The 15,830-nt window shown below is 31.6% G+C and overlaps 1 protein-coding gene across 1 annotated transcript in view; it reads right to left on the bottom strand.

Moving 5' to 3' along the window:
- Nucleotides 1-1,697: 1,697 nt before the first annotated feature.
- Nucleotides 1,698-15,830, bottom strand: part of LOC127704252 (ATP-dependent RNA helicase dhx29-like) — a 31,454-nt gene continuing 17,321 nt past the window's right edge. The window contains exons 17-29 of the mRNA XM_052208203.1: nt 14,691-14,786; nt 14,028-14,117; nt 13,073-13,212; nt 12,554-12,727; nt 11,283-11,411; nt 10,015-10,090; nt 9,459-9,680; nt 9,030-9,166; nt 8,274-8,364; nt 7,149-7,499; nt 6,218-6,349; nt 3,719-3,815; nt 1,698-3,287 (exon numbers count right to left, since the gene is read on the bottom strand). Coding sequence (XP_052064163.1) covers nt 3,238-3,287; nt 3,719-3,815; nt 6,218-6,349; nt 7,149-7,499; nt 8,274-8,364; nt 9,030-9,166; nt 9,459-9,680; nt 10,015-10,090; nt 11,283-11,411; nt 12,554-12,727; nt 13,073-13,212; nt 14,028-14,117; nt 14,691-14,786 — 1,785 coding nt within the window. The 3' untranslated portion in view covers nt 1,698-3,237. The remainder of the gene's footprint in view (nt 3,288-3,718; nt 3,816-6,217; nt 6,350-7,148; nt 7,500-8,273; nt 8,365-9,029; nt 9,167-9,458; nt 9,681-10,014; nt 10,091-11,282; nt 11,412-12,553; nt 12,728-13,072; nt 13,213-14,027; nt 14,118-14,690; nt 14,787-15,830) is intronic.

The raw sequence follows: 15,830 nt of genomic DNA, 5'->3' as shown, positions 1-15,830 counted from the left end.
CAATAGGAGTTATCAGAAGTACATGAGCAGATAGAGATCACTGCGTTAGCAGAAGAGAGGTTAACACGTAAAATTTTTAGTATATCATTATTGGGATTTTCATTTGATGAACATTTATCAGCTACGTTCACTGATATAGGTCCCATAGTTGCCAACTCACATGATATTCATGTGTAATACACGCTTTTTAACGGTTTACCCTCAAAGATTTTGTCACATGGAGTGTACACGTTTTTCTCCACTTTCCACGCCATTACATGCTTTTTCGTTGTTTTGATTTTTTTTGGTCGTTAGTGATATCGCAATTCTTGGGTTTTTTCATAAATAGATGTTAAATACCGAAAATTTCGAAGTATTGCTTGGGTCGCCATTGTTTATTTTTCGATATGGACAAACAAGAAAAGCCCTTCAAGTTAGTTTGTGAGTATATTTTAAGGTTTTTTGACTTTCTTTCTTTCAAATTAACTTTGGGGAAATGTCCAGCAGAAAGAGGTTGCTTTCTGGACCTGTACCGTTGTCTAAAGAGCCAAGTACTAAGCGAAAACAATATATGTGACGTACCAAAAGAGTTGGGAGTCCAAGTTTAAATGGATCAAAGAAAGTGATCGAGAGAACAATGCATTGTGCACCCTACATAACTCTTATATTTATATTGGATCATCTGCAAAAAGCTATTTTATTTCTGCCAAATAGCAATTCTGACTGTGAGAGAGCATTTTCAATTATAAAGAAGATTTACACTAAATTCAGATCAGAACTCAACGACGATACATTGTGTACATTGTTATCATGTAAATTTAACCAAACTGGCAGTTGTTTTGAATATGTGCCTAGTTGTGTTGTTTTGAAAGCAGCAAAACAGGCCACTGTTGAATACAATAATAGTTTACAGTAAAATATTGTTTTTAATAATTAACAAGTTTGTATAATGTACATATTAAAAGAACGTCACACGTTTTTTGACATGTTGTGCCATGTCATGACATTATTTGTCATTGTCAGAGGTTGGCAACTATGATAGGTCCTAGAACTTAACTTAGGCTGACATCCACATTCTATGTGACCACAGTGTAACTGTGGCATGTCTGACTGCATATATAGCGGACAATAATGAAGAACATTCTAAATAAGGAAAGAATAATTCAATTGACAGCAGATTTCGTCAATTTCAAGAAGTAGATCGTATACACTGCTATGATACAGTTTTAAACGATGAATGTATTTTTGAAGCTAGAGTGGAAAAAGTAGATGGTTTGTCCATTGTGGTGAAGCTAAATTGACTGCAACTCAAACACCAGAAGTAAACAAATAGCAAGTTCCGGATATTTATCAATTATTGCTACAAACTCAATTACTTACTCAAGTTTTTTGAAAAAAGTTGCGCATAAATAAAGCTTAAAATGGCCTACTTGGCACACTGTACATTGAAACATATTGAACAAGAGCCAGTTATAACTGTTATAAGAAACCTATTATTATATGAACGCTAATTACCTCTTTTACAGTTATTGACCTTAATGTACAGGATTGTGGTAAAACACAGTTTTTCCAGTCATTCAATGAATACAAAAACCATTTTGGGAATATTCACCAAGTGAAAGTATATAAACATCAGATTTGTGACTTATCAAGGAGAAAAGTGCAGATAATAAAGAAACACTGAGCACTCTGTACATCAAAACATATTGAACAAGGGCCAGATATAACTTTTATTAGAAACATTTTAATACATGAAAGCTGAATACCTCTTTTCCATTTATCGACCTTAAACATCAATTCATCTAAAGACTTTTTGTGCAACTTTGAAAAAAATGGAGGCAAATTCTTTTCAAATTTATATGGTTTTTTTTTAATTAGAGACGAGCAACTGTAAGTTATTCTACCATTTATGCTTTAAAGATAGCAATTTACATCTGTGCCTTAAGTAAACAATAGACCATTGCCCCCCAATTTTTAGCACTATTAATGATTATCATGTAGATTATACAACAGTATACAAACCATGCCATCAATGCCTTCTAATGTAAAAGTTATTTACTCTAGAGTAAATGATGGGACATTAAAATTATGACAATATTAACACTTTCGCCGAAAAAAACCCCGGTTTACCACGATTCACCCTTCAGAAGCTGACAATTAGTCCTGGTTTACTGGGATCGGCATACCTATTCTATATTTCCTGCTTAAAAACATTACTAACTCAAGTTATCTTTCTTTTTATAGTTACCCGGATGAAAGTGTAATCATGGTGCTTCCATTTGTATAAAACCGTGTCAAAATCAACCTAAATTTACTGATTTTACTGGAATTTGAAATTAAGTGAACTTTTTTTTTAAAGAAGCTGGAAGAATTGAAATCAGACAAGTATACTGTTTTGACATAAAATGCCATTTGTGTACAGAAACACTTGGAATGAAAGGAACTTTTACAACATCGTTAAATTGTAAACTTGAAGGTTAAAATTTAAATTTAGGATTGTGGGTTGAAAAGACGAATTTCATGAGTTTTATGTGCTTCAGTGCCGAAAATTAGCAGATTTGATAAACAAAACGGTGTCCATGGTGTAAGTGAATAAAATAAAGACATAAATAACTACAGATAAGATTTTTTTATATTTAAAATGAAGTTCTCCCACTTGTGTTACAATAGCCACGGAAGCCATCGTCTCAGAGTAACTTCTGTCAGGGCGGCTATTGGTGAAAGGATTAATAATTTTTTGTGCAACATGATTTTTTTTTTTACAAAAATGAAATTGAAAAGAAAAGGCACATAGCTATTTTATACACAAATTATCTATCAAAACATCAGTACATTATGGTTTATATAAAGAAAAACTCTCATCTATCACATATCATGGCTGTTTACATTTTTTTTCATCAGTTTATATACATCTTTAATGCTAACTAAACTATTTTTAACCTTGATATAATACATCCACATTTACAGATGGCTATACTTCCTGATGACACTCTTCTTGGAACTGTTCTGTTATGAAGTCCTGTCTTGGCGGTTTATTTTCAACAAACCAATTTCTTCTTCCATTTATTAACTGCTTTTGGTCTCTATTTTTCACAATCTATTAATCTGCACATTTCTTCTTCTTATTAACTGCTCTTTGGTCTCTATTTTTCACAAGTTATTAATCTGCACATTTCTTCTTCTTATAAACTGCTTTTGATCTCTTTTTTTCACAATCTATTAATCTGCACATTTCTTCTTATAAACTGCTTTTGTTCTTCATTTTTCACAGTCTATTAATCTGCATATCAACTTAATCACTCTATCACCTATATTATACAAAATATACAAAATTATTCTTTCCATCAAACATGAGCTTCGAAATTCTTTATCGCCAGAAATCTCTGAAAAATTGATAAAGCCACAAAACCATGTACTACTAAATACCAAATTATTTTTCATAAAACATCTCCAACTAAGAATTTCCTCCAGTACTAATCAGTTAAATTCCCACTTAACCAAAGAGAAGAAAACAAGTCCATCATCTTTGGTAATGGTTTGTCAAATTTCTTTTCTTTATATATTATTATTGTTGATATGGTGTCTAATTTTTAAAATATAGTATATTTTCCTCAATAAATGAATGCAGGCGTTTTTTTCAGGCCGATATCTTCAAAATATTCCCTTCTGGAATATATATCTGAATCTAGCCCCACAGACACAAACATACATATATACTGAATTCTTAACAAATACTTACCTAGCAAATTTAATGTTGGGGTCTCCAACTTTTTGTCTAACAACTCGTCTAGTAATTTTCTGAGTTCTCTGAAGATCACACCAGTTTTAGCATATGTCTGTAAATAAGAGTAAATTGTCCTACTTATCACATTTATTGACTGGTTATGATTAAATAGCTCTTCAATCAAAATTTGATGGTAAGTGGTTATTTGTTAAACTTCTGCTTTATAAAATTTAAGTTTAAAATCAATTGTATTTTTATTATTTATGTGATATATAAAAAGTGCTTTCAAACTACTTACATATTTCTAAAGTATTCAATATCTATATCCAGAACTCATAAATTCTCATTCTGATTATTTTATAAGGAAGAGACATACGATTAATTTACAATGGAAATGTTCTCACCACATACATATTTTCTTGTATTAATTTCAATTATAGGTTTTAAAAGAAATAGCTGTTACAAATAGTGAATAATAATGTCAGCCATAAAATTTAACTAGTTAAAAGCTTTGATGTTTTAAAAAAACTAGAGGCTCTAATAAACAGCTGTTACAAATAGTGAATAATAATAAAACAGACATGAAATTTAACTATCAAAGCAGTTAAAAGCTTTGATGTTTTAAAAAACAAGATGCTCTAAAGAGCCTGTGTTGCACACCTGCATCTTCAACTATGGTCACTTTTTAGTAAAAATCATCATTAAATGGGAACAACTCTATTAAGAGTTAACTTATTGACATATTTGTGGATCTAATCCTGCTGACAATTTTTCCTTTCTTAAGTTTCTTTCTATCTATCTAAAAATTGTCATTAAAGGGCAATAACTCTTATAAGGAGTTGTCTGCCGCTATTGATCTTGTTGACTTATTAGTAGATCTTGTCTTGCTGATCATTTTTGCTATTTAAAGTTTCTGTCTATCGATTATAGTTTTCGAAATAATAGGGAAAACATTTTAAAAATGGTAAAATTCGTCATTAAGGGCAATAACTCCTAGGTAAACATTCTGAATATTTTTGCTCCTGTCAGAATTTCTCTATTTATAGCGGTTTTCAAAGTAATAGACAAAACTTGCATTTTACCCCTATGTTCTATTTTTAGCCATGTCGGCCATCTTGGTTGGGTGGGGTCATAGGACATATTTTCTTAAACTAGATACCCCAATGATGATTGTGGCCAAGTTTTGTTAAGTTTAGCAAAGTGGTTTCAGAGGAGAAGATTTTTGTAAAAGTTAACGGATGATGGCTCCAATGGACACCAAGTGAGCTAAAACTAATCAAGAAAATTTACTTTTTTCAAAAGTAATGTTTTGTGCAAGGTTCAATAAAATAATATTAAAGATACATATCATCTTATTTCAAATGATAAAAAAATTTTCTCAGATAGTTAATTAAATCTGCAATAGTGCTTATCTACCATAACAAATTTGGTATTCTCTTTATTGTAAATTGAAAAAAAAATCCAATCTATAGCCTAATCCCATAACTCATTTTCATAAACATGAAGTAGACTAAAAATAATGCATTGCTTTGATGAGAGACATACCAGTTCTTAGCAAAAGATGAATAGTTTCATTTAGAAACATTTCCAGCTAAATTATAAAGTTTGACAGCAAAATTATACGAAACAGGTACTCAAGAATGGTTTGTTTTCACAATTTCTAAGGTCAAACTTGTTCATCAACTTTTGAATATTTACTGCCCCTGATTTATTTGGCCTACTTAGACCACAGATTTCTTGCAACTGTACAATTCACCTTTCTCTTTAAGAATACTAATAAAAATTGTAAGGTAATAAACTCAGTATACAGGTCCTGTGAAACAAAATAAGATACTGTAAAAGCAGAAATTTTCGTGGAGGATTTAATTTCGTTTATTTCGTGGAAAGTATATATCCACGAAATTAAAACCCCCACGAAAATTTAACCTACATATAATATCACTTCCATTTAATGGAAACCACGAAATTAAATCCCCATGAAATTTTATATAGAGACAAAACCACAAAATTTTAACCCCACGAAAATTAATGTTTCTACAGTAAATGAAATATTCATTGTGATAGCTCAATGTTGTTATCTATTCCGACCGCCAACTGTGGGATTGACGGCAGCAGTCATCCAATCAAATGTCACTTAACATATCATACTTTATTGAATTTTTTGCAGATTGGAGAAATTTATGAAATTCTTGATTTGACGTATGCTGGAAAGATAAAAGTTAATTGAGGTGATTTTTATCATAACTGTGAACAGAAGCCACCCATGAACATACTTGACAGTAGATTATAAGAAGTTTCAAACTATATAAAAACCAAATATTACATCAAAATTAATAAGATCTATTATGTATCATGTTCTACTTCTTAGAAAGAAAAATAAATTGATTTATTCTAAAGCTAAAGCCAAATTCTGGATTTATGAAAAGGGCTATACACCATAAAAAGAAGGCTACTATATTCTGTAGAAGGGTATTGTAAGATAAACAAAGAAGTTGGTAATAAGAAGTAACATACTCTAAACTTAATCCTGTCATCCACTGTAACAAGTTGAGCTGTGTGTTGAACATGTATATCTCCACCAAACAACAGGAGTGAGAAAGGTGAAACAAGTGTCGTCTCTCTTAAATATACTTTAGATGTCGTTACCTGAAATATCAAATAAGTATGGGTTTCTAACCTGAAATAAGATATACAGCTTCCTAACTGTTTTTTGTTTTAAGTTTATGCATCCTCCCAAAACTTTGTTTAAAAAACAGGGAATAATTTGGAATCGCATTTAAAAAATCACAGGTCGATGAAAGAGCCTCCTCATGGGGTTTTTGATTATGTGATTACTTGGCTGTTTTTATAGTGATTATTTGATTACCAGACCAAATATTTCATGATTATTTGATTATCTAATAATCTAGGACTGTATTTTTGATTATTTGATTATCTTGTTTACAAAAATAATTAATGATTATGTGATTACTTGGACAACCCCATGAGGGGCCTCATGAATGGAACTTCAAATACTATAAACTAACTTGTCGTTTCAGTATCTAAAGTATTGTGGGTAATTTAATTGTTCCTACCTAAAATGAAAATTATGTCATGTCATTGGTTGAATTCCCATTGTTAAGGACATTGTAAGCCAATCACAACACTTTGGTGTAGGCTAGTGAAAACAGAATTCATTACTCTGAAACGGCGAATTAGTATTCATGAGAAGAAAAATAGTGTGGATTAGAAATGTCAAACATATGTCAAACTTTGACCTTTTCTTACATTAATACATCAACAAAGTTAAAAAGTTCTGAAAATAAATTGCCACAAATTTATCTAGAAGGGGCTAAACAACAAAAACAAGTATCTGTGAACATAAACTTGTTACAGTATGCAAATTCAAAGATGGATTTAAAAAGTTCTGAGTGGAAAAATATTTTAAATACTAAAATATTAGTACCTTTTCTTGGTATGCAATCCAACCATTTGCTGTCAGATGTCTATTTACAGACGAAGGATGTACATGTGCTGGTCCTTGTGCTGTCTCTCCTAAACAGGGAACCTTTCGAGGGTTAGCAGCTGCATCAACAGGGGCATCATATGTTACCTTGGCAACACTTGGATACAAGCCAGCTGTGATAACAGCTTTTACCATTGCAATCATGGGGTTGGTTAAATCTGTTTCCATTGCAACAGCAGCTTTACTGATATCCAACACATCTCCATATTTTGGTTTGGGTTGTTGGATTGTCTGTATGGTGTCACTGAAGCCAATAGATCTTACTAACTTTATAAGGTCGTTTTTAACATTCTGAAAGCAGACAGAAACAATAATCATGTTCACAACAAATATTTTGTATTTATTTTTCTTGATAAGAAATCAGTATTCTTTTATCTATTATCTTTTAAAGTCAAATTACTACTTTTTCACTTCTCAATTATGTATCAATGGCCTCAAATAAAATAAAATTTGTTGTATTCTTAGTGAAAAAATTGTGCTAGACCAATTCCAAGATCTTTGCCTAAAAATCTTTTACTTAAAATTTAAGTTACAAAGTTGTTTCATTTATCATTTTTACCACTTCTTCTTTTTCTATTTGATATTTGTTTTCCTTTTTTATGTGTGTTAAATGTTCTCTGTTGCCAGAAAAATTATTGAAAGTAAAAAAAATTCCTGAAAGAAACTTGTTTCCTCTCTTGCACATTTACATCAATTTCAAGTTCTGGTAAAACTATGCCAGACCTTACTTTTACCATCGGTTGACCAAAGGACTTTTTTCAAAACAATCTCTTTATCTTGAACATTTAATTTGTTACTGATGTATCAAATAAAAAAAAAAAGTGCAGGAAAACATTGTTCAAAATAGTAATCCTTTATTTCTGGTACAGAATTTGCTTTTATTTTGAAAAAAGTAGATATTTGGCATATGTCAACAAGACAGGAACCAAAAAACAAAGGGTAACAAATATTAACATCACCATATGTCAATATCAACAAACACAAAGAAAGTATGGCAAGCTGTAAATTATAGAGATGAATACAACAGAGACAAAAGTTTATTTAATATTGCTTCATTATCAATACCTCTATTTCCAGTAATGTATTCCTTTTCAGGAAATTTTTTTGACAATACTGCTGCTCAGACTGATAACCAATTTTCTGAGCTTGTTTCCATCTGTAAAATTAAGTTATTTTATGCATAAAACAGACAAATGTGATGATACCATAAAATGGAACTACAAAAACTTTTTACCATGTCTTATGGATTGACAATTCATTTTCCGATAAACAAAAAATCTCATCTTGCATCTACTTCAATATATATAATATAGGTTTTTAAAGGAGCATTAGCTGTCAAATTAATGTTCACCGATTTGACTCAAATTCTCATATTTGATTTATAACATACTAAAATGTATATCCAAATTACAATAAGTCTAAAATTAACAATTAACAATGCATGGAATCGATAATATATATCAGCATTTCGTGTGTATTTAAGGCTAGACCCCATCTAATTAACCATCGAAATGAATTTCGAAGACTGCCGACGGTCGGTCGCATAACCTGATATAAACGTAGACATAGATATAGATAGTGACCTCGTGCAATTGGACTTTTCAAGGTCTGTTGGATTTCATGTTATAGGTTAAACTAGACAAAGTGATGCTCCAGCACTCAACTCTGAAGTAACTGTATTATAACAAAGTCAATGTACGACTTTTTTTGAGATATTATTGTGTCTGGAAGATTTCAAGAGAATTCATGAACAATAGTTGTGATGAAAGGAACAAATTTTCATAGAGATTTACTTAATCCCTTGTAATGCTAAAACTTTACCCTGTATAAGCTCTGTAAAGAGTAAGGTGGTCAGAACAGGAACATGCCATGGAATTCTTGGCTAGGTTTGCCAAGTCTAGTTTATCTAATGGCGCCACAAAAGGACTTTTGGTTGTCATGGCAGCAGCAATTACAGCCTGAAAGAAATTAAAAAAATAATTTCATGAAAACAAGGAGATCTTATATTATGCCTTAAGGCAGCATGATAGCAGAAACAAGAGTAAGGTTAAAAAATATCTTTTAAATAATTGACCTCTATTCAAAACTACAATATAATCTTTCAAATTTGACCATAAAGTAATTTATTCTGTATCAAATATTGAAAAAAGGGGATACCAACAGCTTTCATAGGTGGCATTAACTTGATTCAGGAACAAAAAATTAAATCTAATATAACCTTTCACCAAAACAATGTTATGTAATACATACAACTGGTTCAATGTATCCAAAGATGGCACCAAACAGTAACATTTTTCCTATTCTGACATGTACTGGTAATGCTGCCAAATGATGTCCTAGTGGAGTCAGACTGGCCACACCCTTGCAAGCACCTATCTCATACAGTAAACTCATGGCTCTTGCAATCACCTGGGGTCTAGGTGGGTCTAAACATTCTGCTAGAAAACTGTCTGGATCACCAAGCTGACATTTCTGTAAATACGAAAAGGAAACAATTATGACTGAAGCAGATGTTGAAAATTGTTTCAAGCATATTCTATAATCAAAAATATGGTGAAAACTTTACTTTTCATCACTAACAGCTTTTTCTCTTCTTTATGAAGACTTTTAATATCTAACTTGATGAATACAAGGTACCAATAATTACAAGTTAATTATGTTGCCTTTTCTTAAATATTTTTTAAAATGAGTGAATTCTGTGCCATATAAAAGCTCTGGACATTATGTCAAGGTTTTTATACACAAGTGCTCTGTTTAAAACAAGATGGTATTATAATAAAGAAATGAATAGTAAAATTATACATACCATGATATGTAAACACAGTTCCTCTAAAGGTACTCTCTGTATCTCTGGCACTGTGTAATCTGCTAAATCTTTGTACCTGGAAAATAAAAGGATAACCTGGTTAAAAAGTGCAAATCTTTTATCAAAATAATGGAAAAGGAAGAATATAGTGTTTACATGTAACAGAATGCTACCCATCAATTTCTTATGTGCATATGTTAGTTTTCTCGTTTGAATTGTTTTTCATTTGTTATTTCAGGGCCTTTTATAGCTGACTATGCGTTATGGGCTTTGCTCATTGTTGAAGGCTGTACGGTGACCTATAGTTGTTAATTTCTGTGTCATTTGGTCTTTTGTGGAGAGTTGTCTCATTTGCAATCATACCACATCTTCTTATTTTTATATATATGTCAAATGTACAGGAAAAACTCACATATGTGGAGAGTTGTCTCATTTGCAATCATACCACATCTTCTTATTTTTATATATATGTCAAATGTACAGGAAAAACTCACATTTTCCTTTATATCATTTGAAATTTTAGGAACTAGTTTCTTCAAAGTATCAATAGTTAAACTATAAGCTACCGAAATAATTTTTGGCATATTTGGCACCATATAAGGCTATTACAGATCCTTCTCCATTCATATAATTGACTTGCTGGGAAAATATCACAGAAAACAGACAGAAATAAAATAGTTGAGCTGAGAGCTATTGCTCACAAATGATACCTCTGTGATAAGTATTCGCTCTATAAGTTGATTAGCAATGGATGTGCAAACACAACATACTGTACACCATGCTCACATGAAGTCTGATTCCATATTTTAGAAAGCCTCGATTTTAAGTACCTGAGAAAAATGCTAAGAAAATTTCATAGACGGCCATTATGTGTAAGAATATATAAGTATTGGATAAACAGGGAGAGGAAGAGCAAGAAATCTGAAAATGCATTATATCCTAAATATTATTGCATGAAGTTTGATTTCATATTCCAGAAAGCCTTGATTTGTAGTTTCTAAATAAAATGCGATGAAAATTTCATACATGGTCATTATGTGCAAGAATATTAAAGTATTGAGTAAAACAGAAAAATGCACCACACAGTAAAGCATGCTCGGAGAAAGCTCACACCAAATTTCATGAAGCTCTGATTAATAGTAGTTCCTGAGAAAAATGCAACCAAAATTTTATGGATCAGACATACATAAACCAGTATACTCTCCTCCCTTTCAGCAAGGGTAAAATAAGTTATCCACATTCCATGAACCATGGGAATAACTACTTACTTCTGATGGGTATATAATCTGAAGCAGAACCCCTCTCTAACACGTCCAGCTCTACCTTGTCTTTGTTTACCATTTGCTTTACTGATAAACACTTCCTTCAGGGAACTCATCTGACTTGACTCGATGTATCTGAAATTCATAATTTTATTCATATATGGGTTAGGGAATAGAATGAATCTGAATCATTATTACGATTATAAATAAGTGCCTACTATCATATCAATATCAATAGTCTTCCAACTTACAAACCATTAATTTAACTCATAATAGTACATAAAGTATGTCATACTTTAGGTTCAAGTTAAATCTCAAGTATTCCGATCAAGACCAATACCAGGTCTGCTGCGTTGCTGCAAGTAATTGATTGAGGTAACATGTAGACCGGAGCATAACTGATCATCCCCTTTCAATATAGCCAAGCAAACTGTGCCGAAAAATTTTCCTTATACAATGAGTGTTGTAAAATTTCAAACAATAAGCAAACAGGAAGTGGATACACAGCAGATGATAAAAATTGCTTATTATATACAACTCAACATTATCAAGCTGCAGACCAAATATTAGACAATTCCCTTCAATATGAGCCAAGAAAACATTGACGAAAATTTTCGTTGTACAATAAGTATGTAAAATTTTAAACTAACGACAAACACGTAGTGGATATACAGAAGATGCAAAAATTGCTTACTCCCTACAACATTATCAAGCTGCAGACCAAATATTAGATGATGCTCTTCAATAGGAGCCAGGAAAATTTGACGTTATTTGAAATTTTACAACGCTCGATTTTTTTTGTACAAGATTGTTGTAAAATTTCAAATTATCGACAAACAGGAAGTAGGTAAACAGCAGATGTAAATATTGCTTACTCACTATAACTCAACATTACCAAGCTGTAGACCAAATACTAAATCATTCTCTTTCACAGAAACAAAGAAAACTTTGACGAAAGATTTCTGTAGGACGGATGGACTGACAGAGTTGAGCAGTTACTAGACCTGCTTCCACCTGGGCAGGTAAAAATCCAGATATCTTACTGCATGGCCATGCAGTGAAAATGCAAGTCTAATGTTGTATAATATTTTCCATCTTCAGAATGATAAAATTGTTATGCATGTAAAATATCATATTTTCAAAGGACTTTAAAATTCTTAAGACATATCTTACTTGGACCAGATTTAAAACATAAACTGACCTGTTCATGGTTAAAGATACCCAAGAATATTTCAAATATATTTTACATGTAAAATTAAGATCCAGTAAAAATTAACCTCGTCTCCTTAACCTTTCCAGTGTCAATAACAAACACAACATCTGGAATGGTGATCCCTGTTTCTGCTATATTGGTTGATATGACAATCTTCCTGACACCAGCTGGAGGCACTTTAAATGCTAAACTCTGGTCTGATGAAGACAATACAGAATGCAAAGCTAGTATCTGGTACCTACAGTAATAAAACAAATAAAAATAGTTATGTATATTTCTATAAGCTGTTCATTAAATCACCCTATGTATTATAGAAAACTTTCATAATCCTGCCTTTTCCTGTACATTAAATAAATGTATGGGGTGTTGGAATGAACTCTTTTATTTTACCCTGTCATGCATAAATTTTTACTTGATTAATTCCTCTAATCATTCAGGCTATCTTTTAAAAATAACTACCATCCATCAAATTTTAAATGATGAGCTCTTCTAACCCCAGCATTCAGTTTGGATAAATTTTTTCAAAGAAAAAGTCCTTTAATAGCACTTTTTTTGGGTCTAAAAATACTTCACTTGTCCATACCTTTTTGTATCAGAGAATTTCCTATCAGATTGTAGAAGTTCATACACTTCCTGAATATCAGCTAAACCAGGAAGGAATATTAATACTGCTCCATCTACTGTACTAAATTCTTCAGAATTACTTATGTACGTTAGCGTCTCCTATAAAAGAATATATCATAAAATTAAAAATTTGCAAATGCTTTAAAAACATAAAACAGGGGTGAGAATGTATGTTAAGTGACAATGGTATACATCTGTTTTGTGTCATTTTTAAAGCAATCTAAGGTCATAACTTCTGACGGCTGGCAAAAATTGACAAAACCATTATGACTTCTATTTCTTCATGAGAAACAACAAATAAAAATTTGAAAAGGATTGTATCAAGCATTTTCAAGTTAAAGCATGGAACTGTCATCAAGTGCCATTTTGAATCAGCCAAGGACCATAACTCCTGAACTGCAGAAGTGAAAATTGTCAATGTTGAAATTTACCTCCACATTGTCTTTAGTTACAATACTGGCTGAAAGGTTCTTAAGTAATTGTATGGAGTCAATATAAAGTGCCATTACCCAATCAATAAACAAACTTAACATCAACTTTGTCATTAGTAAAAAATATTAAATTCTAAAAGGCATTTGTGATTGTCTTATGGAAGCTAAGACAAATAATCGATGGATCATAATTCTGAAAAACTCACATATCTAAAATTCATATCTCTGAAGACAGATGGTAACTTGCAAAACTACAAGTCAAAATCCAAAATTATTAATCACTTGGAGATGGATGGACACTAAATAAGGTCTTATACATCATCATACAAAAGGAATTTAAAAGTGCTACTCTACTCTTATACAAAAACTTGAAATTTGTTAACTTTGATTCTAAGTTTAGAACGTAATTTTTGCTTTCCATATATGAATTTTGTCAGCCTTCATTTGGATTGTAATAATTTTTAAGACAAGGTTGATACTTACAACAATGAGATCGAAATTTATTCTGTTTTGGTTCATTCGAGTGATTGTATTTCTGGTCTTTAGACTGTACTTTTCTGGAGACAGAGTTGTCTAGAATGAAATAAAATTCAACCAATTGTCTTTAATTTGTTTTTTATACAAAATTCTGTGGTTATATCTACTATCAGGCAGAGTGCAAGTCAAAACAGCATATGTAATTGATGTTGTACATGTATATCATTTCAGTCTACCTATTTCTTATTGTGATATAACTGTTTTTGCCAAATACCATTCTGTGTAACAATTAATATCTGTTGCCACGAAAGACTATTTCTTTCCAATGATTTCCAAGATCAGTAAAAATCATCAGATAAAGAATTTATGGAATATAACCAGCCAACAAACAGCATCACTGGTAACTTTTAATGGCCTAGAGAGTGATATATCAGCAATTGAAAACTTATATGGAGTAAAAAAATGTAAGTATCCATAATTTTTGCCTATCGTAATGTTATTTCGGTCTATACAAATTGATTGATTGACAAAGTACTGATTTTTATTATAAACTGGTTCAGCAGGGTACATCATTCTGTTCGGATCATTCCCATAGACACTAAATAATCTGATCACAACCAAATTTTAACCATTGACAATAAGACATTTAAAAAAAACATAAGTACCTACCAGATCCAACTTTGAGATACTATCTTTTGTCCAGAATACATCAACTTTTGACTGGTCTCCTCCTTTTTCTGTTACTAACAAACTGGCTTGCTCTTCCTAGGTACGATAAAATGACATAAAATCAAAAATAAAACATTTAACTATCATTTATATCTTTAAACAGAAAATGTAATCCTAGCTAGTATTAAAGTCAGGAAAATAAAAAACAACACTATAAGACACCATGCTTCCTAGAACCATCTCATATCCATGTTGGTCAAAACTCTTAATTTGTAAGTTCACCTAACAATGAACATGTGTACAAAGTCTCAAGTTGATGTTACCAAAACTTCATGGTAAACTACCTAACCAAAAACTTCTACCTCAGAATGTAATAATTTCTCACCATCACATTTTTGTAATGAGTAATCAATGTAATATGGGTCAAAACTTGCATACAATTTTAAGAGTTCATGTGACCACACCTTCATAGTAAACTATCATAACTAAAAACTTTAACCTGATACAGTACAGACGGATTGACAGAGGCACAGACCAGAAAACATAATGCCTCTCAACTATCATAGGCAAAATCAATATCTCATTGAGGTCAAGATTAAAATATGGGGCAGAAGTTTCGAGTGTTCATTTTACTTTTGGAAAAATTGAAAGATGCTTAACTTTGACCAGCACATTATCCAGGACAACATTGTAAATTTAATTTGATCATGAACCCTATTTTGTACTAGACAAATACAACTGGACCATTGTTTTAACGTGCTAGGTCTTCCTTCCTGGACTCCTTATTCTGACTAAGAGCCAACCAGTCTTTGCTCTTAATCCCCAAATGGTGTGTCCTTGAAAGAAAAAAACAAAATACCAATTCTAAAGTCTTGGAATAAAGTTCACACTTCCACTAGACCACTTATGTGGCTTTATTTTGATCGATTTGAAAATTTCATGTGTATTGATGGATGATGATGATGGATGGCGGCTTAACTTCCAGGGGCAAATCAATATGCATATTCAGGACGAGAACATGTTAATGTAATATGAGTATTAACACTGCTTTTTACTAGACCAACACACTGAGCCGGATTTTTAACATGCTAGTTCACAAGTTAACAGTCCCCAGGAAGACATTTCACCTTACCCGGACAA

Source organism: Mytilus californianus, unplaced genomic scaffold (assembly GCF_021869535.1).
Source record: "Mytilus californianus isolate M0D057914Y unplaced genomic scaffold, xbMytCali1.0.p SCAF_6, whole genome shotgun sequence".
Taxonomy (NCBI): Eukaryota; Metazoa; Mollusca; class Bivalvia; order Mytilida; family Mytilidae; genus Mytilus; species Mytilus californianus.
Note: the sequence above shows the minus strand (reverse complement) of the source record. Positions and strands in the feature narration are given on the sequence as shown.